Here is a 24,922-nt window from a genome sequence, read left to right on the forward strand (position 1 = left end):
AATCAGATCCCACAAATCTTAAAAACCGTTCAACGCGATTAGGCTTCTTTACTCTGTTAACCTCACAGCCGGGACCATAAGTAGTAGTTTCAGGATTTGCTTCCCTGCCTAATAGCTCTCTAGGCTGGAAACAGAACTGTCAGAACTTGGAAACATTCACATTTTTTCCCCTCATGACAGAACATCTGTATATAGATGAGCTGTGTGATTTTGTATCTTTTGGGGACACTGCAAATGAGATCTTTGATCGGAAGCCTGGTTATTCAATGCACTCGAAATAAATAAATAAATGAAAGAATCAAAACTTAATTATGTGTGACTCAACCACACACAGTTGATTAATGGGTGTACTCAACAAGAAGCTCTTTGAACTTTGAGTCTATGTGTCAACACCGTTGCTAATCGTATCACCCTCAATTAACTTTGCTTCTTACAACTGGATAAACCCCTTTGGAGGAGGAGAAAGTAGCCTGAGAGAGACTGTGTGTGTGCATGTGTGTGTGTGTGCAAACCCCTACCCCAGCCCTCCACCACCCCCTCTTTACAGGACTGCCAGCCCGTCTAGAGTTATTCCAGGAATGCGTTGAACATGGCTGCCGCGATGAAGGCGCAGAAAACGGGACTGCTGGAACTTCGAGTGACCGTGGACCGCTGGATCCGGGTGTTGGCCACACTTACCGAGGACACTCTCACAATAAACCCCGGCGAGGGCGCCGAGGAGCCCGCAAAGCCCAGTCCGAGTCCCGCAGGTGCTGTCAACGGAGACCCCCCGAACCTCAGCTCGTCCCCGGTCCCGGAAACCATCACCAACGTGAAGCGTACCGTGCGAGTTACCAAGCAAGATGTGGGAGGACTGGGGATCAGTATCAAAGGTACGGCTTGTTTGTAGAAGTGACGCCTAACTTAATAACCGACGACTTACTGTCAGTTAACAAGTTGTGGCCGAGAGTTTCATTGAAGCGTCTGTTAACGAGGGCGAGAACCCAAGTCAGTTAAGTTAGCTAACTTCAAACTGTTCGTTAAGTCGTCCAAACACGCTGTGTATTAAAGTCACAACAGATTAAGCGCCATTGTTTGCCCAGAAGAATATGACAGTTGTGATTTTTCTCACCTCAACGGGGAACCATTTCAGTGCCTCTAGGTCACCGGAGCTGCTAATTACCGTCGTGTAACGTTAAACTGGATGTTTGAGAGTTGCTCTCCAGCCACACACGAGTCATAGCAAGCAAAAAGCCACAATAACTCAGTTTAGTGCATGAAAGAATCATGCAGTTTACTCATCTTCCTCCAGTATCACTGATACATGTAAAAACTTTCGTACTTTTGGATTTAATGTGAGCCCAACACAACTCCACGTTCTCCAAACATACCATAAAGCATTCAAGACAACAACGGAACATGCGGTTATAATAATGTTTTGTGCTTTAAAACTGTTTTCATTATGATTTACATTGTCAATAATTACTGGATGGCGTCTGGATGAATTCAATTTCCATTTTGTTAAAGCAACTGACAAGAAAGAAAGAAAAAAAAAAGGAACCCTGGTGTGTTAATTTGGGGCTAAAATCAATGATAATCAGTCTAAATGACAGTGTGAGTTGAACAAGTAGGAAAGTTAGTGCAGGTGAGGTCTGTAATGATGTGAGAGGAGGTGTTCCCTGAAAGGCTAATTACACATTTAAAACATGGCTTTTTTTAATTATAAAACTCTTGTCATGATCAGGGCTTTAATTAAGCAAAAGGTGCTGACCAAAACTAGCCCATCAAAACTGAGAGCACACCTGCAGTTTGCTGCCAGTTCTGATTTGGCTTGGCTGTAAATGTTGACTGTAGCAAATGGATTTAAATTTCACAGAAACGTTGAAGAGGGACTTTATGTGTCTAAAGAAAATGATAGAGTTGATTTTGTGTGTGTCATGCACAGTGTTTTGAATCTTTGATCTTGAAGTAACCAGAAGTATAGTGATTCAGATGAACTTTTTTTGGTGTAATCCAGTGCGTTGCAGTGCCCCGAGCAGCTCACTTTCACACAGCGACAGCTGCTGCATCAACGTTGCGTCGATGTTGATGTTATAACCTCTCAATGGGAAAAGCATGTGTTGCTCAGCTCGGCTGATAGAAGCCTTTTCCTGTAGCAACAGGCCGTTATCTCTGTGGTCAGATCTCACTGTGAGGAAGACTGGGGAGGATGAACAACGGAAAACTATGTAAATATGGAAAGATCAAATGAAAAGTGCAGTCATAGCTCAGCTGGAGAAATACTTTGGTCTGATTTACTGTAGGTGGTCCAGATAGGTTGTGTTTAACTCCAGTTTACTGGTGCACTGTCGATTCCCTCCTGACTAATTTCGGCCTTTCTTTTCACACAGAAGGCTTCCTATATGATGTCTTGCATTATTATGGCGCTTTTGCATTTTTTTTTACACAACTATCAGTCTCACTTCGGTATCCCTTTGACCTGTGATGAGAAGCTGATTTTTCAGTGCCAGACACTGCGAGTTGGGATGTGTCCACCATCTTAACAGACAACAAGGCTGTAAATGGCAAGATAAGAAATGTTTTCTCATTCATTCGATATGCAACATGTGTGGGAGTTCAGGCCGCCCCCCCTCCCTGCAGGTTTGTGTTCACAGGTGATCGCTTGACAGCTGCCTGACGCACGGGGTCGATTTGACGGATGATTTCAAAGTTGAGCATTGTTTCAAAGATGACTCGTCATCGTAGCTGCTTGTGACATGTTCATTTGAGTTCCCCCGCCATTGCCACCAAAGGCAGAACAAAGCCAGGCCCTAATGACATTTTTGTAATGTCCGTCTCTTTGGAAATGGGTGGTATTGAAAAGGAGACAGCATGTTATTAAAACAAAATCATAGCTGGCAGCCTCATGGCTTGACATTGTTGTGACTCCGGCTGTTCAAAGGCAGAGAGGGAGAAAGGGTATAACAGAACGATAGAAAGAGAAGCGCACAGGCTCAAGATCGAGCTGGAGATGGTATGGGACATGGAACGAGTCCAAGAGGCTGAAGGGGTAAAGGGGATGGGCAGGAATAGGAAAAAGTGTCAGACTGAAGAAGGGAAATGCAAATGAAAGAAGGCCCAAGTTGTTGTGGACTAGCTGACACCGCATTGTGAACAGCTGACAGGAGCAGGCCACAGCAGTCAGTTGTCATTGGCCAAAGATGAAAGCTATGTGGCTGGGAGTGGAGTACTCCAGTGGTGTTAATTTTAGGGAGCCCGCACCAGCTTCCAGAGGAGCATGGAGGCAACCTTTACTCACATGGCTAAATTTAAGAGGGGAGGCTGGGAAGCTAGACTTCAGGTCTCTAGACAGGCCGATTGGTCAAAGTAAGTGGAAGACTGCTTCTTCAGACCTCTTGATTTTTTTTTGCTTAGCTACGCATTTGCAAGGTTGTGAGTTTGGCAACAGTAAAAGCAACAGAAACTGTAAAGTTTCAGATTAGGCCTTTATTGAAAATGGTTTACAAAAACAGTGGGGACAGGGCCATGTTTAGCGTTCCCTCTTCTTTTCACAACTGCCTGTAAACCTCTCAGAACTGAGACGATCGGTTGCTGAAGCCTCAGGAGAGGAATGTTGTCCCGTTATTGGGTGATATAGGATTCTAGTTTTTCAACTGTCCTGGGTGTGCTTTGTGGTATTTTGTGTCTCATGATGCTTCGGAGGTTTTCAGTTTGTCAAAGGTCTGGACTGCAGGCAGGTCAGTCCTGCACCTGGACTCTTCCACTCCAGAGCTAAGCTGTTGTAATAGATGTCACTGAGCATTGTCTTCCCCCCAAAAACTTTTCAGGATGGGAGCATTTGCTGCTCTAACACCTGTGATGGTGCCATTCCACAGGCACTAACGCACCCCCATAGCTTGAGTAATGCAGGCTTTTCAACTGAGCACTGATAACAAACCGGATGGTGCCTTTTTTTTGTTTTTTTATCTAGAGGCTGCAGTGCCCCATGATTTCCAAAAAAGAATTTCAAATGTTGATTCACTGACCACAGAGCAGTTTGCCTCAGTCTATTTTAAATGAACTTTGGCCCAGAGAAGATGGCAGCGTTTCTGGATCACGTTCACAAACGGCTTCTTCTTTGCATGATAGCGCTTTAGCCTGCATTGGTGGATGACACGGCCGAACTGCGTTCCAGGACAGTCATTTCTGGAAGTGTTCCTGAGCCCACTCAGTTAATTCCGTGATACATTCTTCCATTTAATGCAGTGCTGCTGAGGGTGCAGTATGGATTTTCAGGTGTGTCCCTTGCACAGAAATGTCTGGAGATTCTCAGAATCTTTTGATGACATTATGTCCTTTAGATGATGGAATAATCAAAGTCATCGCAGTGGTGTTTTTTTGTTGTTGGCGTTATTCTGGAGTAGCTCCACCATTTGTAGACACAGATTTTTGCATCTTTACTTTTGAGACTCTGCCTCCCCATGGTGCTCTTTCTACAATCATGTTACTGACCTGTTGCCAATGAACCTATGGTAATTAATTCCTCAACATGCTCCTCAACCTGTTTCTTTTCTTTTTCGTTGTCCCCTCCTAACTTCCCTGAGATGTGTTGCTGCAGGCAAATTCAAGGCATTTTTTCATGAAATAGTAAAATGCTGCACTTCCGACATTTGATATGTTTTCTCTGTTCAATTCTGAAAAAAATAAATATTGGTTTATGAGTTTTGCAAATCTTTGCACCCTGTGTTTATTTATTTTTTTCACAGCGCCATCTTTTCGAAATCGGGGCTGTAAAACTGTCCCAGCCTTGTTTCCCTCACTAGAGTTTTATGAGGGATATCATCATAGGTATTTTGGTGAGCAGCTCCTAGAAACGATGTTTTCGTTACTGAACAAGGCTCTGGTGCATAACAAAAACATTATTGCAGATATATTTTCTCCTTTCTCATTGGGCTCTGCATTTTTATCATCGGTATTTAAAACCCACACGTTTATTCTGCAGTCTAATCTATTTTCCTGTTGTTTCTTTCACTGTAGATAAGCACTGCAATTTAGCTGATGAAGTGCTGATCGTGCTGAATTGTTTGAGAGGCGATTTATCTCAAAATACTCAGTGCTGCAACAAAATGATCTAATTAGGCACATGTCAGTACTGTGCGTGCCAATGCTATTCATTTACCTGCCACAAGTAGCACCGGTTTCCCCGGCTGCGCGGCCAGCGCTGCCACCCACCTGTCAGCTGAGTGACAGGCCATCAGCTGGAGGGTGCTGAACTGTTTGACATGGAGTAATAAAAGTAGGAATGGGAAGAAAATAACGGTTGCGTGGGAGTGGCAGACATACTGATGGTTATTTTTGCTTTTATATGTTTATTTAGCTGTCATGTCAGTAAATAGTATTTTAGACTCGAGTTAAACCTCAAAGCACATGACAAGAGGAAGATGAATGGAGAAGAGACATTTGGAAAAGGGTTCATGTGCGCAGCTCCTGTCGCTGTTGTTTACCTTTGTCTCTTTCAACTGCTGCCTTAGTGTACCCCACATCCATTTGGTGGTGATGCAAAATCATTTTGACACCAGTGACATCCCCCGTGTCACTTTGACACCAATGACACAATCATCTCTTGGCTGACTCAAAGGAGCGAGATCCTTTTTTCTACTTCTCCAGAGGAAGGCAGAAGTGCAGTTGGTAAATTGGGGAGTGCTGTAATGAGCACTCTAGCAGCATAAGATGAACCAAACCCATGTCGGTTTTAATGAATCTGAAAGGTCACTGGCCAGGTGTTGTCCTAAAACTCAAAGTTGAAGTTAAGATCTTTTCGAATTTTCGAGCTTTTGTTAAGTTTGTGCTCTGATGAGTGGCCCAGTTTTTGTTTAGTCATTCAGCAATTTGAGAGTTTTTTCCACCTTAAACATTCTGCAGGCAAATCAAATTATGTTTTATTTTATCAGTTCATTTATTTCTACACCAAATGCCTTAAATGAATCATTTGGAACTATTCTTTCCCATAGACTGGTAGTTATGAACGCTAATGCTGGCATTTAACCCTTCATGTAGCAGATTCATCTCTGCAGTTTGTCCCTGTGGAGTTTCCATACCGTGAAAGGCGATTATAGAGCACCATAATTCAGAACACCAATGGTGGTGCAAACCTGGGCCAAAGGTAACCTGAATGTTAGAGAAGCAGCTTGTGACTGAAAGGTATTTAAATTTAATCCTCAAACTTGCTGGGGGAGCTTTGATTGGGGTGAGTGGTCAGGACAGCGGATGCCAGTCTATTTAAATTGACATTCAAAACCTCACATAAAAAAAATCATCTTCGTATCTCATTGCTTCAAGTTCAGTGCAAAACCTTATCTTCTGAAGAAATTGGTTATATTACTTGAAACCACAGCCCTTTTATTGTTTTTCTCTGAATCAGAGGGAGACCGTAGCTTTCTTCCCTGCAAATAGATGGTTCCATAGAGGAACGATGGTTGCATGTTCCAGCGGAGCAGGTGACAGTAGCTAATTTGCTCAGATAAGGACGGTCTTCTTCACAGTCCCAGCTAACTTTTTAGTCATGTCAAATATGTCCTCTTCCACTCAGTGTCCCCACAGCTGTAGGACTGGTGTAGCTCGGCAGACTATGCTGCATTTAAATCCGTTACTGCACAATATACTGCATTCACTTTGGCCGGAAGAAAACAGTTACTTCATGGAATATTCTGGAGCATTTACTGAGTTATGTGAGCATGCGTGCTGGAGAGAGTTGCTGCTAGTTGCTCTTTCTACTCCCCTTTTTGCTGCTTTCCATTTGCTTCTCGCTTTTGTGACTACGCTCAAATATTGGCATTAATGCCAACAGAGAAGTTGTCATCAAGCAGCCTAAGGCACTTTTTTGACATGCTGTAAAGAAAGCACAGCTGGCTTTTGCATAATGCTTTACCTCCTCTGTGCTCTGCACACTCACTTGACACGTTTGAAAGCAGCTCTACACCGAAAGTAGTTGATCTGAGGGTTGGTTCCTTTCTGAAAAGAGAAAAAGAAAGAAAAGAAAAAGGGTCTGAAAAAGTCTCAAAGTCGTTACAAAGTCGTTACGTCTTGTTGGCAAGACAAGAGCATTCCTCCATGGATGATCATGTATTGATTCGATGTGTAAGAAGATGTTACAGGTGTGTGTTGAGTGGGAGCCCTGAGTAAAATAGAAAGAGGCGGCTGTATGAACTGAGACAATATTGTGCGAAAAATCCTAAATACATCTATTATAAAAGTTTAAAAGATGGTCGACTTTTTGCTTTAAATTGCTGGTTGGGCATGAAAAGTTTCACTTTGGGCATCCCCGTTTATTTTAATAGTGATCATGATTTGAAGTTAGGACTAACAGACTCCAAAAAGAGACGCGTGAGGTAAATCTAAAGTAATCCCCCCCCCCCGAAGATACAACCTGTGTAAGATATACTTAAAAATGTATTAAATGTAATTCTCTTTTTAGATTACATTCTTTACAAGCTTGAGGGCTGACATAATTGCCTGCTACCATCAGTGATGATATTTCCCACAGCAAGCATCCATTAGCTTACTCGCTGACCTTCTCCTTTAACAGAGAGAAAGGGAGGAAGAGGACGTGCACAAGTTAGTCACAGGAAGGTTATTGCTGCTGTCTCTTTTTTTAACTACAGTCCACATACGTACCTCTGATTTCGATGCGTACATCTGAGGACAGTGGTGCTTAGATTCTAAACAGATACTGAACGAAGGCTGTTCTACTTATTTTTCAAAGCTGCATCCTCTCATTCTTCATGTTTTCTTTAACCGTGTGGAGTCACCACCACTGTACTTGGCGAGGCATAATGAGAAAAGACATGATTTGTTAGGATTGTTGTTATTCTGGGATCCTTGTATGGATATTAGGAAATATTTCGAAGCACCTTTGTCAGTACGCAACGGCGTGTGAGATTCATAAAATGATTTAAAAATGAAACAACTAAATGTTTTGTCTTTTTTTCCCTTTGTTGTCATGCAGGCGGAAAAGAAAACAAGATGCCAATCCTCATCTCCAAAATTTTTAAAGGCCTGGCTGCTGACCAGACCGAGGCGCTTTATGTTGGTGATGCCATTCTGTCTGTCAATGGCTATGACTTACGGGAGGCCACACATGATGAGGCCGTGCAAGCACTGAAAAAAACTGGCAAAGAAGTCATCCTTGAAGGTAGGATTTTCAGTCAAACAACATATATACATGCAGTCTTTCTTTCGTTGTTCTTTTTCTACCTTGCTCTTCACATCTGCTTTGATGACTAACGTCAAGACACACAAAATAGGTAATAAATATGTAATATGCATGATGATAAAGCATTTTTATATGCCATAGATCAGGCAGTCGTACACCTACCTCGTCCACTCTCCACAGCTCTGAAAAGGTGGAAACAAAGGAAACATGTGACATCGTGATATGTTTTGATGCAGAAGTTTATTTTAAAGTCCGATATAGGAGGAGTTGTGAGGGACATTGAATCTATTCTTTGATCAGACTTTCTCGGAAATATGTAAATAATGAATTGAACAGAAGCAGTGAGAGGAAACGGAAGACTTAAAATTCAAGAGTATTGTCATGGCGCGCACGTCTGAGCGTCTCGACATGCCAGCGAACAGTCTTCCTAAACATCAAACATTTTTGGCTCCAATATTAGTTTTAAGTTCATGTTTGTGCTGAGAACAAAGGAGAAAGTCTTCTGTGGATGGGGAGATTTGCAGTGGACAGTGCAGGTGTTTTTCTTTCTTCCTGGCCTCACTGTTTGACGTAAACTGTCACAGCAAAGATTCAGTGTCTCGCAGGCCTTTTCTGTCTCATTTGTTCCATACAGCTTTGCGCTGGATGTGTTCATGTGTGGATGTGCGAGTGTCAGTCTGCCGGCAGGTGTGAAACAACAAGGAGAATCTCAGATGGGATTTTTAACGGTGAGGACAGGGCAGGGGGATTAAAGACGGTCTTCGCTCTCTCTAAATGACTGGGATCCCCCACCCTGCTTACTTTAAATTGGTTGGTTGAGTGATAAATAAGTATACTGCATATACAAAGTTTCTTAAGACAAAGGTTGAGGCACGTCTTGTACTGGCTTTTTTTAAGAATTTGAAGATTAAACATGACTTTTTCATTTTATCAACTGTTGAATGATGACACTGTTGAATGATGTTGTCAGGGAGGTGACATTTTGATGCTTTGGGTCTAGTTGACACGATTCAAACTCATACTGCATTACTTTGGCGTGTCAGTCTGGTTTGGAAAAGTTTGATTTTCGATGATTTCAGTTGGACCAACGTGCTTTAAAAGGAAGGATTTGATCAGAGTGACACAACAATTAGTCTTTTGGAGTGTCGTGTCAGCGTGCTCAGTGTTTTGAGAGTGAGCTCACCTGCAGAGCCTCTACACAGAGCGTACTTTAGAAGCTCACATTGCATACGTCCATGTGAAAACCGAGTATGTACAAAACTTTTTTTATGAGCTGAGTTACAGTAGAAGTTATTGTAAATTAAAGGCATTTGAAAGAACATTTGACTATGTTATGACTGCTCATTGGTATCCCTCCTTATGATGGCTGTTGTGTTAACTTGATCAGCTTGATGCCTTTTTAGTTTGTGTTCTTTATAGTTTGGAAGGCTTTTTTGTTTTGTTCCATTTGACATGTTAGTCTTTTAAAATATGCCTTTATTACTGGAGATCTGAGCTACCGCATGTTTGACCAAGACAGATTTTAAACCTGAATAGTTTAATTTCTTGGCTTGAATGTTAAACTGGGTTTGAAGAGTTACCATTTGGCCATGTCACAGTATTTTTGTGGGTTAACTTGCCTAATGGGGTGGCCTCTGTCAACTGAGAAGACACCGGGAGAGCTTTGGCTGGGGGAAATCATTGCAAATCTGCCTGTCTTACATGCCCGCAGTCAGGCAGAAAAGCGTTGCTGTCAGACAGCTCAAACAGCGCTGCTCTGTGATCTGTCATGTCAGGAATCATTTCATGGTTTTCCCTTCCCTCTGAGGACCTGATAGAGGAGTGAGGAGACGAAAGAAGCTTGAAGGCTCACTGGGGGTGTGTGTGCCTGCGTGGCTCGACGTCTCTTTTTATGTCTTGCTGTTCTGTTGTATGTGTTTGTGTGCGTGTCGGCCTTATTTGGACACAGCAGGACCGCTCGATGCATATCTGTCTGGCAAAGCTTTAGAATATTTTTAAGCAATATTTGAAGAATCTTTTATTTTTTAGCAACATTTTAGGACTATGAGCTGCAATTTTCAACATTCTATTTCCATTCTGTTTCATTATTATGCCAATACTTGTATGAATTCAGATGACATGAAGTTCAAATAGAATGTTTTATTTTGGTTTTTGGCATTTTGTCAAGATACTCAGAGACACAGTCAGAAAGTAACTCTTTCTTGGCACCGTTACAGTGTTAAAGGTTAGGCCTCTCTCACATGTGCAAAGCAACAAGCATCCACCACTGCTGTGCTCAAGGCGCTTGTCAATGCTCCGTGAAATTCACAACACAGACGGCCTTGACTGAGATCAAGGTGAAGCTGCCTCCATCACATTAAAATATCTGGAGAGCGTGAACAGTAATACTTGAATCTGTCAGATAAGTGCTTCATAACATTTAAAGGCGTTACGTTAGAAGAGACGGTTGGCATTCTGCACCGGAGGCGGATTTTTCTTTTCGGACTCTTAAAGAAGTTTTTTGTGCTAAAAATACATCTTTGACTTCTGCAGTTTGTAGCTCCACATGCAAGGAACTAATTATGAGCTAATCATGGTTACGAAATGTCTTTAAAGACAAGAGGGTGTAGTACTAAAAGGTGTCTTTAAAATGATCTGCATGCGTAAAACCTAAAGAATAAGAGATATTATAAGAGATTAAGACATTTTTTTTCTTTTTTCCAAGAGTTCAGTATTTCCAGCTGCACATATGTGGCACAGCTGGAAATACTTTTACCATTGTACAGTATGAAGTTTACTAAATCATATGATTTCAATGGGCCACACAGTTGCTTAGCAGCCTCCAGAGCAGGAAAAGGGCTGCACTGGCCAGCTTCCAGATGTGAGCGTGCTTGCTAGTGGCCCGTCTCACCATAAATATGAATTTGCATATGGTGATTCTTTTTTGAAAGTAAAACAACAAGAGTCCTCCTTGACCTTACTGTCACACTTTCTATCAAAATTGTGATGGGATAATCAATGCGAGAGGATGTGAGAGAGTCAGATATATATATATATATATATATATATATATATATATATATATATATATATATATATATATATATATATGTATGTGTAGATAACAGACGAAATGAAACCATAAAAGCACAGCTGCTTTCATTTCCTCCCAGCGACATTTACAGCCGGACTGTGTTTGTGTGTGTGTGTTTATGTAAGGGTGCAAGAATACATGCTGTGTCCGTACCTGTGTGTGTGTTTCTGCTGCATCTGTAAGCGTACATGAGACCTTCTGTGTTTGCACTACATTTTCCACATGACAAACTGCATGTGGGACTGCCATCAGGATTAATGTTAAAGTTACTGTATTGGTTTTTATGAAACGTTCACATTTGTCCCGTTACTTCTCAGATCTATTTTAATTTGGATACAACTCCCTAAAAATGCGCCCATCATTGCAAGCAGTTTGCCAAGCCAAGACAAGACTATAGTGTATACAAACTCACACACACACAGACACACACACACAGGAACATAGCTATGAAACTGCATGTGTCCATATGTGTGTTCATGAAAGAGATAGAGGGGGGTGGAGATAGTTCAGTTGTAAAGCTGTTCCCAGGGCAACCAAGGTCTGACAGAAAAGTGTGCGCACAAAGGAAATGTACAACTCCAAACCGCACACACGTACACACATGAAAGTGAACACACATGCATGGGGTGCTGTGCAGAAAGGAAGGCTAAATGGACAGGTCAAGATACTGAATTAGGAGTGAATGTGTGGGCCAGATTGTCTGTGTGAGTGTGTGCACGTTCTATCGTAGGGGGTAGTGTGTAGTGTGTGTGTGTATGTGAGTGCTTGCCATGTATCCTAGGAGTCAAAGTGCTGGTACACCATGTTTTTAAGGGCAGGAGAAGTATGTCACACTCCCTTGGCCACAGCGATAGACTAGATGGAGGGCATCTACTAACTGAGCTGATATCCTATGACTGATTCTGGAATAGCTTACATTGTTCCACAGGACAGTATGCTGAAAAATCACAATAAGGCCTCAAAACATGTACAAATACCACAACCCCCAGTCCTGTCCATGGTGCTTGTACTCTATTTCATGGCAGTGAGCATGTTTAAATGACATTGGAAAACAAAGTTTAAGATAAATATCAAACATGTTCGTCGATCTGAAAATGCACTGAATCAAATTGGAAAAACAGCCCAGTAACGTGGATTGAAGTTGCATTTTTCCTGCATGTATGTGCTCAGTGAGGCTCAGACTTGCTGAGGCATTAAATGCTTGCTCCACAGTTCCCACCCTGGGCTTTGACCTGAAGTAACATAAGATGCCAGTAACAACTAAGAATATACACGAGCGATAGGGTGCGTCTCATTTGTAGATGAATAGATAAATACGTACGGCATGAGCCATGTGTGAAATGCACATGCTGTAAAGATGTCCAACTTACTGCTTAACATGGTACTAATTAGCCTGGAACTAAATTGTTTGTCAGCTGTTTGGTATGTGCTGTAATAGGTCAACATCTAGTGCTGTCTGGCTGAAAGTGGGTGTATCTCAACCTGTTACAGCAGAGTCGGACATACTTAGATCAATAAATCGATTCCCCACCCATGCTTGTGAACAAGGACAGTCGTGTACTGGCTAAGCTGAGTTATAACAGTAGATCGACTTAACCGTGCATGGAAAAGTAGGCCCAAAAAAAGCAAAAAAGCCAAGCCAGGCCAAGTCGAATGCCACAACTGGGACAGTTTTACATTCAGACATCAGTATGCTGATAATGGTCAGTGTTGGAAGACAACTGTGTCAGAAGTGTCTGACCTCTGGCCAGCATATGTGACCCTTTATTTTGAGGCTAAAAAGCAGGATGAATAGCCTGGCGCAGCTGGAAGAGATGTAATAACCATTTTGGTGACCGTAGTGGAGGACATTCTTCAACGGTCTGTCTTCAGAAGCATGATATTGTACCTATTTGTACATATGAAAAGTACTTGTCAAGAGAACATTTAAAAGTTCTTTCCGCTTCACAACCAAAGGGAAATAAACACCTGTTTTGTTAAGAGACTAAATGGCTTTAATCTTCAGGGTCATGAGAAAGTACATTTTGCTGTTGATGTTATTAGAAGGTTTGATATCCTTGGTACAAGCAGTTGGGGCGATTTTTGCAGTCAGTGCCGGTATTAACTTGAAGTTTCTTAACATATTTTTTGGCTATCCAAAGGGAGATTATTCTCAGCGTGTCCACATATGGTGTACGTTCGCATGAGATCAACAAACTGTGTGAAAGGGCACGTCAACCCTGCCAAGACCATTGTGAACTCCTCTAGTTCGTTCTGTTCTGTTCTGTTCTTCTGTTCTGATTGTGGTGGTTGTGTTCAGGCTCAGTGCGCACACACACAGGGATTAAGCAGACTTAGTTATGGAAGCTCTATGGCTACAGTCTTTCCCTTGTATGAAAGTCTTTTAGCAATGGGACGTGTTGTTAAATGTATCAGTGTCCTGAATTCGAGTCATCCCTACTGGGCTGTTGGCCAAAGCGTACGCATGGACTATTGATTCACTCTGTACAAAGTCCAGTGTGTTTGGGAAAAGTATGTCACTTTAAAAGGGAAAATGAGATTGAAAAGAATGTTCATGAAAAGAAAACGGCAACATGGTGATTATAATGACAAAATGAATAGTTTTCATTGATTCATCTTTGCCCGATGAGGAAAAAAACATTTTATCTTCTCACAAATTTAATCTCACTCACTTTACTTTAACCATCCAAAAAAAAAGAAATCAGACTTTTACATGCATTACAGTGACTGAGAGTCTGGGTGTAAATAGCCTGATTCATATCTCTTCGTCTCGATGAAGAAATTCACTTGCTTGAAGTCCACTGACAAAGGGCACGTTTTTGTTTGTGTCTTTATGAAACTCTCACAATCACGTCCATCTTTAATCGCCCGCTCCAAGAACCACTGATGATTGAAGATTAAAAGAACAGCACTTTCATCACTGAGATGCAAGGTATTTATTGAATAGATATTCTATAGTTTAACATATCCCAAGAAGTTTTGAAGCTTATGGGCAGAGCAGCATGAATAGGCACACAGTCCATTTCAGCACAAAGACAGGTGCACATAAACATACTGCTTAGATTAAATGTTTTCATTACAGTGTTTTTCTATTTCACGGTTATTCATCTTTCACGGTCAAACTGACTCATTGCTATAATGCAGACTTTTCCCAGGTTTATTGTTTCCAATATAACAAAAGAAAATGTTTTTTTTGAAAAAGTGTAGAAAACGGATGAGCGTAAGTAGGCCTGCACCTTAGTAGATTTATCGTTGCATTTCTCCTCAGTTGCCCATTTTTAACCACACTGACTAAACAATATCACACTAGGCAGCGAGCAAGAGATAACTATTAGTGACAGCCTCTGTTGAGTCATGTGTTGCCACACTGCTTAGGTTGTGCTTTCATACAGCTGTATTATGAATCTGAGATTCATAAGGATGCATCTCTTAAAACGAAGTCCAAGTTGACTCGGATGTTAAACATTTGACTGTATTTAATGCATGTGATTGCACTGACTGGCATCTCTCCTCGAGGCCTAAGCAAATTAATAGCTGCTTTAAACTGTCAGAGTGTGAATCCTCAATACCAGAAGGAATATGCTTCAAGAGTGCCTGAGGTGAGATTAGATTTGCAGAGGTTAATTTGTGTTATCTGAAGGATGCTTCCAGAAATCTAATTGGCCTGCATTTCTCTTTCTGGCTCACACACAGCCAAGTTACACATGCATATATAATTCTTTTGTTCTGTTTTTGCATTGAAGAATGTTAACGAATCGGTGTTTTTCATGCATATAATTAGCTGTGCACCTTGTGTGCTAAATTGCTAATCGCGCACTGATTTGGGTTTCTTCATGGGAAAGTTTTAGTATTCCTATGACTACTGCGGGTTGTTTGTAGTTGAGGAGGCAGCAGGAGACTGACTCTTCTTCCAGTGTAAAGCAGTGACCTTGACCAGTAGGTGAGAGCATCAATACTGCATACAAGCTGTATGATGACCTTGGTGAACGGCATGGTGTGAATGTAATTCCCACTGTAGCCGTAGTTATAGAAGAAGTAACTGATGAGCATGATCGCAATATTAAACCGGTAACTTGAGTGCTTTTGATGGACGGACGAATCAAACAGTATAGCTCATCAGAGTGAAGGCCAGCAGTTTGAGATCTACTGTAATTTCCCTTTAGGGAAAAAAAAAATCATATTTCTTATCTACAGATCAAACTGGTCAAGGACATGTGTGAATATAGCCCCGGAAAAAAAGGATATACACACCATATGGTCTTTTTAAGCAAGCCAAGCAGATACATATATCTATACACTTACCCCATCTTACCCCGGCGCTGATTCAGATGTGTTAAGTGAGTGAGTTATGGAATATAATGACTTTGGGGAGTAAGGTTTTAAGCTCCTCACAGGGACACAGCATGCTGCTGGCTAAGACTGTAATATTCATTCTTTCTCAAAAGTTCTTCCTGTACAAGTTCAGGTTCTATTACTTTAGCAGCATATGTCCTAAAGCTCTGTTCACACATGAATCATCTGTAAATATACTGTGCTCAAGTATGCAAGCAACGTCCCTTTCACTTGACATTAGACTCACACATACTTCTGTCACCTGTCCTCCTGATCCAAAGGGTCGGTCTTTCCGAAGTGCCAGAAAGGTAATCAAGTCAGCAGGCAATTCAGTTTCCAGCTGGAAATTCTCTGGTGCTGCATTAATCCAGTCAGAGTTAATGTTAGTCTGTATTAGCTAATCTATTCATCTCGTGGGTGGCGATATCATGGTCCGGTGGTTGAAAGTGCTCTTCCCGGCAGCCATTTTGTTTCTTCCTGTCCTGTTATCGGTTGCTTTAGTGATTCAGACCTCCTTCTAAAAGAAGCCTGCAGAAACTAAAGTTTACAGTGAGGAACACAGTTGCTCTAAGTTCCTTCATCGGCAGATGTATTCATTTTGGAAACGTGTTCTCCATAGTGTCAATGAGATAGTGGTGCATTTCCATTGTATATAAACAGTTTTACTTCAAATGGAGAACCAATTTAAAGTTCTGTGTTAGCTACACCAATTTACCTCCTTTTCCTAATTTGACCTGTCTGTCAGATTTAATTGCTAGTTAAAAAAAAGGCCATCTTCATATGGAAATCTTCCATCTTAAGGCAGATATGCGTTGATGAATGAGCCTGTGCACCGCCAGTACACACATGGTAAACATGACCATGTGGGATTTTGGTTCTGCTTAGCAATGGTGCATTAGCCCTGCTTTTAAAAGGTGACTGTCGTCATAACTGCCTTCCCCTAGAACAGTTGTGCCAGTGGCATGCATGTACTTATAGCATAATTAAACTTACTGGCTCTTGCTTTCGGGACAGGATAATTATTACTTTTAAAATATTTCTTGCCCTTGTAGACTGTCTGAGTCCCTCATCCACAGCCCCCCAGTATCTTCCTATCCAAATGAATAGTTGCTCCCAGTGTTCTCTTTGCTCTCATCTGACTTCGACAACAGAAATAAAGGGCTTTTCTTGTCATTTAAGAAGTATCGCTGTCTTTTTATCGACGTGTTTGCAGCACCAGGTAGTCTGAGTTAATTGGGAATGGTGTCAGATTAATTTAAAATCTGGCGATTCTGTTATAGACAGACCTTATTTTTCTTCCTTTTATGCGCGAATAACATTGACGAGCAAGAAATGGTCTGTGAGTATAAGTCTCTCTAGTGGGCAGTGAGCAATAACTGAAAGACTGGCTACTTCTTATTAATGCACACTGAACACACAAAAACACAGTTAGAAAATCAGTTAAAACCCTCCTTGTTCTAAGATGCTGCGAATACTTTCTCCCTTTGAAAATAATTATTTTAAGCAGGTAATATTCCGCCGGTGAGAGAAAAAAAAATATATAGTTCTGTTTTCCAACTATACACTGACATAGACAGTTAGATTGCATGAGGTCATGTAGAACTATAAATGTTTTATTTTATTTTATTCTTAATGTTTGTATTAGTGCCTTTAGATAAAGTCATTCCCAGGGCACAGTGAGGTGTTTTTAACAGGCTCTTTTATAGGAACAACTCCTGTTAGTGTGGTCGTACCATACTTTAAACATTATTGCGCCCCTCAGGAGACTTAGATGTGTCCCTATCTTTTTGCAAGTCATTTGAAAGCAAACAACAACAACAAAAAAAAATCCACAGTAATGTCACATGCATTTGATAGCATCAGGCTAGGAGACGTTTTCTTTCCTCGTTCCTCTCTTCTTAATGGTTATACATGGTGTAGGAGGAAAATAATGAAATACTAGCTTTTTCCAGCAAACAAAAGAAGAAGAAAAAATCGTAATAATTTGCCATGCTGTAAGCACACTTGCACTGTATCTCACCTTCTCACAAACTTTGCATAGAAACAGCGAGGGGTATCAAAGCAACAAAGTCAGTGTTCGGTGTGTGTTTCAATCAAAATGTCAATGGATGTAATCAGAGAGGAATCTTTCCACATCAATCATCTGCCGCGGTGTCGGCAGCACTGTGGCTGTGGAGGGACTGTGTGTAAAACGGCAACCCCACACACACAAAGCTCAGTTCCCTTTTCCCTCAAATCTGCTGGCCTGTAAAGACATTGTGCTTCCACTCAGCAAGGGAGTGGATTAACTGTCAAAATAACAAAGCTTTATCAAATCACAAATTTCCCTCAGAGCCTTTCACCGCTCTCTGACAGCAGGTTTGCTTAACAAGCCCCCTCTGAACCCCGTTGCACCGATCTTCGGCCCCTGATAAATTGCTGACGCACTCTTCTGGCCACTCTTATTTATTTTCTTGTTTACATTGTCCCACAGTGTTGTGCAGCGTGTGCATGTTGGGGATGGATCGGCAGGAGAGGGGTGTTCCTGTTAGTCCTATTCAGAACAAGCAGCATAAAGCATATGTGCATAAACAAACCCCAACAAAAAACATTCTTTCAGAACCCACTGCTACTTAATCATTGCCTCATCTCCATCAATACAAATAAAAAATGAATTTTAAACCAGGTTAATAAAGTTGTGCAGCAAGTCACCATAACACTGAGGAAATATGCATAAACGTACAACTGGAAAATTGAGTTTCTTTTCACTTCAGGCAGCAAACTAATAGAAAAAGTTGGAAAGTAAAGTAAGAAATATTTTAAACTGAACTCGCTTTTCACTTTTTTCTTGTCCTCTGCCTGATCCTGTTAAGTCTTCTTCACGTTCACTTTGTTAAATTAGGATAATTAACTCTCCTGACACACTATGCAGAGCAATCAAATATGTGCTTTGGCAGAATGTGAACCAGTTTAAAAGTTTGATTAACTGGTCTCTGTCCTCTCCCTCCCTCTGTTCGCTTCTCTCTCACCCTATACCGCCCTGAAGGTTGGCATGTATCCATGATTTTAATGAGATGGGCCATAGGAATGATGTGCTGATCTAAATCATACAGAACAGAGTAGATCTCCACTGGCTTGACGAGCACTGCCCTTAATGAGAGACGCATATTAACTATTGAAACACTGCGGACACATAAAGCAGACTATATACCTGTTAGTAATGCATGAGTTTACACTTCTCTAAAAGTACTAATTTACATGGACAACATTTGCACCTATACACACATGCCAAGTCATTTTATTTTGTAATAATCCCACAGATATAGAGGGCTCCTGTGGCAGAAGTTAGTGTAGTGGGAGCCCGTGGTGTTTCTGAGCCATGTCAGTCCATTAATGCCCAACCAAGACAGCCAAGTGCAAGGGAGGGTGGGGGAAGTGCAGAGTGATCATGCCTCCAAAATCATCCAAAGTCCAAAGTCCAAGCTACAGAGCTTCAAATCCAGAGAGCCTACAGTGAATAGCAGGTTAGCTCAAAAAGAAGTTAGTCCCAACCATATATTTGAGAACGAGTGCGCTTCTCTTGAAGGTTCAGGACAGGGACGGTGAGCCATTCTACTCTGTTTAGAGGGCGTTATCATGATTTCCTCTGTATCAGTTTCATGATGCAGGCCGGTGCTCTGTATCAGCAATCATTCTGAAGGATTTGAAACATCTGAAGTATAAATACATTTGGTAATAAATGTCAGTGGAGTGGAATCACATTTTTAACGGGCCAGAAAGCAAGTTCACCTTGGCATTATCCTTTTATATAAGATGAAAGGTGTTTGTGAAGAAACCATTCCATTGAATTTGGTTGTTTCTGCATCTCTCCGCCACCATTTTCACTTCTAAATGGAGCACACAGCAGTTTTTATTACTCTGATCAACTCACTTTCCTCTCTCTGTCCACATCAGAAATAAGACAGACAGCCACGAGTGACGGTAGTTGAAGATCTATACCACATCATCCATTTTTAACTTTAGCTTCTTATGTAATTACAACACAAAGTATGCCGAAGGTGAGGAAGACTGACTTTTCCAAATCTGTAATTTTTCTGATGTTCATCCTCTTTCATACATATCAAATGTTGCAAAACACAAAACATCTGTTTCTATATATGTTGGAAGACTAAAAAACTGAGTAGAAATGCAGTTTGTTTGTTTTTTCCTTTACTTTGATTGCTTTTCTTGTTTTGTACAGTTATTTATGGTGTTGTTTTCCTCTGAATATGACATTGAACATTGTTCGCCTGACATAGTTTACAGAGCCAAAAGCATGTTTCTGAGGTCGCTGGCTGGCCAGTGACATTCCTGCATCTCCCACGGCAACCAGTTGTGCAGGAAAGAAGGGCTTTTGTTCCATCATCTTACTGGTGTTCAGACTGGATGCGTGAGTCCGCAGTTCGAGGGAATATGTATAGAACAAAGCATTCTTGGGATTAGGAAAGATGGGCAAACAGTGTATGAGTTTCTGAACACACCCAGATATGCATTTAAACCAGCATGACAATAAACAAGATAATCAGTGTTATTCAATTAATCTAACAACTTTGGTGAACAATGTTCAATGTAATATTCAGAGGAAAACTAGTACTCAGTTTTTTAGTCTTCCAACATAAATGTGATATAGAAACAGATGCTTTGTGTTTTGCAACATTTGATATGTATGGAAGAGGATGAACATCAGAAAGATTACAGATTTGGAAAAGTCAGTCTTCCTCACCTTCGGCATACTTTGTGTTGTAATTACATAAAAATAAGTTCAAAATGGATGAAGTCGTCACTCGCTAGTTTATGTCTGATGTGGACAGAGAGAGGAAAGTGAGTTGATCAGAGTAATAAAAACTGCTGCGTGCTCCATTTAAAAGTGAAAATGATGGCAGAGAGAGGAAATCGAAACAGACAAACTGCAAGATGCAGAAACAACCACATTCAATGAAATGGTTTCTTCACAAACACCTTTCATCTTATATAAAAGGATGATGCAAATGTCCATTTTGTACTCACTGATTCCCTTCCGGTGAAGCACTTTGTGACTGCTCTCTGAGAAAGGTGCTATTTGAATCAATTTTACTTACTAATCTGATTTTGGTTTCATATTGTTGTGACTGATTGGTGTGTGTAAAAGTCACCTTTGAAAGTTAGTATTGTCCAAGAAACAAACGGCAACATTTCAAACTGCAGTTCGGTAGAATTGTGTCAAAACTGAATGGGCTGAAAATGTGTGGTCAGGATTTTGGAGGTTCAACGTTATAGTAAAAGACTTCTGCAGGGAAAGCTTAGTGGCAGATCCTGCAGAAGAGTCAAAGGAACTCTGTTGCACACACACACACAAAAGTAGTTTATCTGGCTGAGATAAGCTAAAGTAATAACAGTGCTATCTCAGCTAATTTTAGCTCTGTATTGAATGTGCCACCACTGGTATTCATGGCAACATTTCTGGCTGAGCTTAGCTGTATATTCTGTGTCTGCATCGTCTGTCTCACTCTTTCACATTCTCTTTCTTTCTCTTCTTTTTCTTCTTATCTAACTCTTTTCCGGGTTCATTCTGTTTCCCACTGTGTTTGAAAGCAGTCTAGTCTAATTTGTTCTATGGGGCCATGATTGATGCCTGGCATTTCTAATCTGTGAAACACCAATTTTAACCTTTTTTTTTCCTTTTTTTTGCAAATTGCCAAGCCCCTTAACAGAAGTAAACGTCTCCTTACTCCTTATACATGTAACTGGTGTCTTATTCCTTACCTATTGTGTTTTGTGCAACAAGAAATAGGGACATAAAGTCAGTCTTGCATACCAATGAAAATGGTAAATTGCAGTCTGTGTATGTGCTGCTGAAGAGGAAGTCTTTGCACTCTCCCCTGACTGTCTCCTTTTTAAGTTTAAGTTATTATTTAGATTGTAGTTTAGCTGCATGAATGAGATGTCCTTATCAGATGACCTAAGTGCCTATTTTTATTTATTTGGCTGCACGACGCTGCCAGCCATTACAGTGGCACAGAGAGCTCAGTGCACTTCAAATTAAGAAAACATATGCAAATAGAGCCTTTTCATTGATTTGACAGCGAATGCAACGCAAACACAAATTGTGTTTCCTGACAGATGATACAAAAACTCAGCAAATAATGAAAGCTGTTGTAAATAATACAGATGAACACAGAAGTAGTTGATTGTCAATACTTTGTTCTCAACTTCTTGAGTCACAGGTGGCTTAACTGACAAAGAATAATACACAAAGTATTTACTGCAAAAACGCTGTTCCGAGCCAGGATTCCAGTTATGTCTGTGGATGGCAGAAATCCATTTGGCTCTTTTCTCTTTACTTTTTGGAGTTTTGTAAAAAGTATGCCCCTACTTCTTTCTGAATCTGTTGATTGCACAACAGCTCTTCACCATCTTAGAATCTTAGATGGGTTTTCTGTGCTTTTTCGCTGCCATTGGGCCAGCTGTCTTCTTGACAGTCAGTGGGCATAACCAGGTGTAACCTGAACACAGTCACATGTCTGATAACGTCATATGCGCTCCCGTATATCGTATCCATATTTTGCAGCCCTTAGTATGTAGTGCAGACCAGGAAGGTTTTAGACCTTCCACTAGCTCTTTGTTGCAGCCCATTTGGAAATAAGGACATAAGGGGAATAAATATATGGCAGAATTGTTTAAGCTCAGCCTGGTTGGAAGGGGAGTTTTGCTGCAGTTGTGGTCTTATTTAGATCCTGAGCACCCTGGAGAAGGTTCCCATTCAGGATTGCTCAGTTTCTGCCCATAATGATGCTGCCATCACTACGTTTGACTGTAAAGTTTGGACCAATGAGGTTCCCTGCAGGTTTTCCTTCACACAAGCTGTTGAACATGGTGATCATATCGTCTCTCTCGGTCTCAGAGTCACTTTGGTAACTTTTGGCAAACTCCCAGCAGACTGTCCTGTTCCTTTAAGTTAGCCGTGGCACCTCCCCAGCCACTCTACCATGAAGTCATAGTTAGTGGAGTTCGGCACTGATAGTTGAATTTGTATATGGTTCTTCTATCTCTACAAAAAAAATTTGGATCTCATTGGCCTAAATGCCACACAATGTTTTTGTATCCTTAAGATAATCCTGTCTCACTGATCTACAGACAGCTTTTCCCACCTCATGGCTCGGCTTTCACTCCATTATGCACCATCAGCTGTGAGATAGACAGGTGTGTGTTATTCCTAATTATATTGAGTTAATTCAGTTGGGCACATGTGGATTTGACTCAATTAGTTGAAGGATCTCAGAGATCACTGATGGAATTTTTTTGCAAATTTCATAACAAAGTGACTAAATGTGAATACATTTCAAGATAATGTCAATGGGATCCTGTAGTAAAGTTATAAAACAGTTCAAGAACCTGTTCATGATTTGTCTTTGTGGAGAACAATATGTAGAAGGTCAAACAGAAAATCTGAGTGTAAAAATAACAAAAAGTAGAAAACAAGGATCTGAAATTCACTGTCTGCACTGTAGTTCAATGATAGCGTCTATTGGAGACGGTAATGTAAGCCATCCCATATCCAGTCTTAGTTTTGTGGCCTTGCCTGCCATATTGAGAATGACCACATAAATTGTGAATGCCCTGAGTGGAAGAACAAGGAAGGAGTTGGCTTTCCCAGGATACAAACATCAGTGTGTTGGCAAAGGAACAAATGGACAGCAGCTCATTTCCATGAAACATTACGTATGCAAGTTGACAACTACTTCAAAGCTTGTACATATTGGTTGCTCCCCGCTTGGTGCATGTTCCCAGTTTGCCTGGATTTGTCTACAGATGCATTTTTTCATTTTTTCCTAAAGCAAATGGACTGAATGAGAAAAAAAAATCTGTCAGGAAAGGGGTGGATGCAATATTATAGACGCTTTAATTTGAAAATTATAAGTTGGGGAGAGTGACGAAAATTAGGGTTAGGGTTAGTGATAAAAAGAATGAACAGATGAACATCGGGGGGCATAGAACAAAGCAAACATTTGTAGATCAAAGAGGTGATTTTACATAGGATTCCTACTGCAGTACTACTGGGGCATCTAAAAGGTTTTTAATACCAGTGGTGGTTTGTTGCCACTTAAAAACTATTCATTTTTCCTGGTACTTCAAGAAAAATGCTTTTCTTTAAAAGCTTTTTTCATTTATCCAAAACTGCCATCTTTTAAATAGATGTGAGATATAAGATTTACTGACTTGGTTGCATTGTTACCTCAACTCAAGGCTTAAAAGCCCTCCTCACCATAGAAGCATTTAGCCATTGTGTTTTCTGATATCAAAACACCCAGAATGTTCCCTCTTATAAGTTGCAGCATTCATGGGCGAACATAATATGACAGCATTAGATACATGTGAAAATGACTCAAGCAGAAAACTGCCAGCCTGAAATGTATCTCACTTATAGTAAAGAAAACGTGTTTTTTCGGAACACAACAACTCTTTTGATTGTCCACCGGAGCACTTAGTGCTACAGACAGCATGTCAGCTCAGAAAAAAAGTCATGGAGCTTTAGTGAACTGAATTGTTGCTGCAAAAATTCGATAGGAAAAAGGAGCAAATGGATAAAAAAAAAAATCAAATTCCAATGAAAATCAGTCGATGAACTTTTGGAACGGTAGAAGTGTAGCAGAGAGAGAGAACACTCAGACAAAAAAAATACCCACTGAAAGAGCAAAAACAACAACAATAGCTTGTGATCTTCTTTGATGGGTTTTTATGTGCTTACCCATACAAATGTGTGGGCAAGTTTCAGTATAAACGCAGAATGTGTGTCCCGAGGAACCATTCTGATGAATGCAGCACTGAGAAAAGGTCTCAGGGGAGAGGGTGACAGTGTGTGTGAGGTGGGTCAGAGCAGTAAGCTAAAAGAGTCACGTTTTACAATGATTCATCAGAGATGGCCATGTTTTAAAGTGGACATGTTGAAATCTTTTTCTTATTTGTCAGATAGGGAAACGATCCACCCCCTAAATCAAAAGCGAATGACTGCATCTCTGAGGAGAGACACCGAAAACAAAGTTCAGTGACAGATAGAGATCTCAGAGAAATATTACATTTTCAAAAGGGAAAACCACTTTGGGTGTGGAGTATTAATCATTTAGGTCATGCCCTTTTTCTTTGGCAACTTGAACCCCTTTCAGTCGTGAACTGACAAAATGCTGATCAACATTTTGAAGAGCAGCCTGAGTGTCTTTTTTCTCTAAACTTTGCTCTGGCATTGATTTTATTTTGGGCCACGTGATGCGACTCCACAGTCCATTTGCAGTTCTGTAAGATAACAAGTAAACAGTCTCTCGTCTTGTTATTCTGATGCTGCAACGGCTGTTCTC

At 40.9% G+C, this 24,922-nt stretch overlaps 1 protein-coding gene across 1 annotated transcript in view; it reads left to right on the forward strand.

Annotated features, from left to right (window-relative positions):
- Positions 1–502: 502 nt before the first annotated feature.
- Positions 503–24,922, forward strand: part of snta1 (syntrophin, alpha 1) — a 33,654-nt gene continuing 9,234 nt past the window's right edge. Inside the window, exons 1-2 of the mRNA XM_072381781.1 lie at positions 503–872; positions 7,964–8,149. Of these exons, the coding sequence (XP_072237882.1) occupies positions 590–872; positions 7,964–8,149 (469 nt within the window). The 5' untranslated portion in view covers positions 503–589. The remainder of the gene's footprint in view (positions 873–7,963; positions 8,150–24,922) is intronic.

This window comes from Leuresthes tenuis, unplaced genomic scaffold (assembly GCF_036924035.1).
Source record: "Leuresthes tenuis unplaced genomic scaffold, fLeuTen1.0.hap1 SCAF_3, whole genome shotgun sequence".
In the NCBI taxonomy this organism is placed as follows: Eukaryota; Metazoa; Chordata; class Actinopteri; order Atheriniformes; family Atherinopsidae; genus Leuresthes; species Leuresthes tenuis.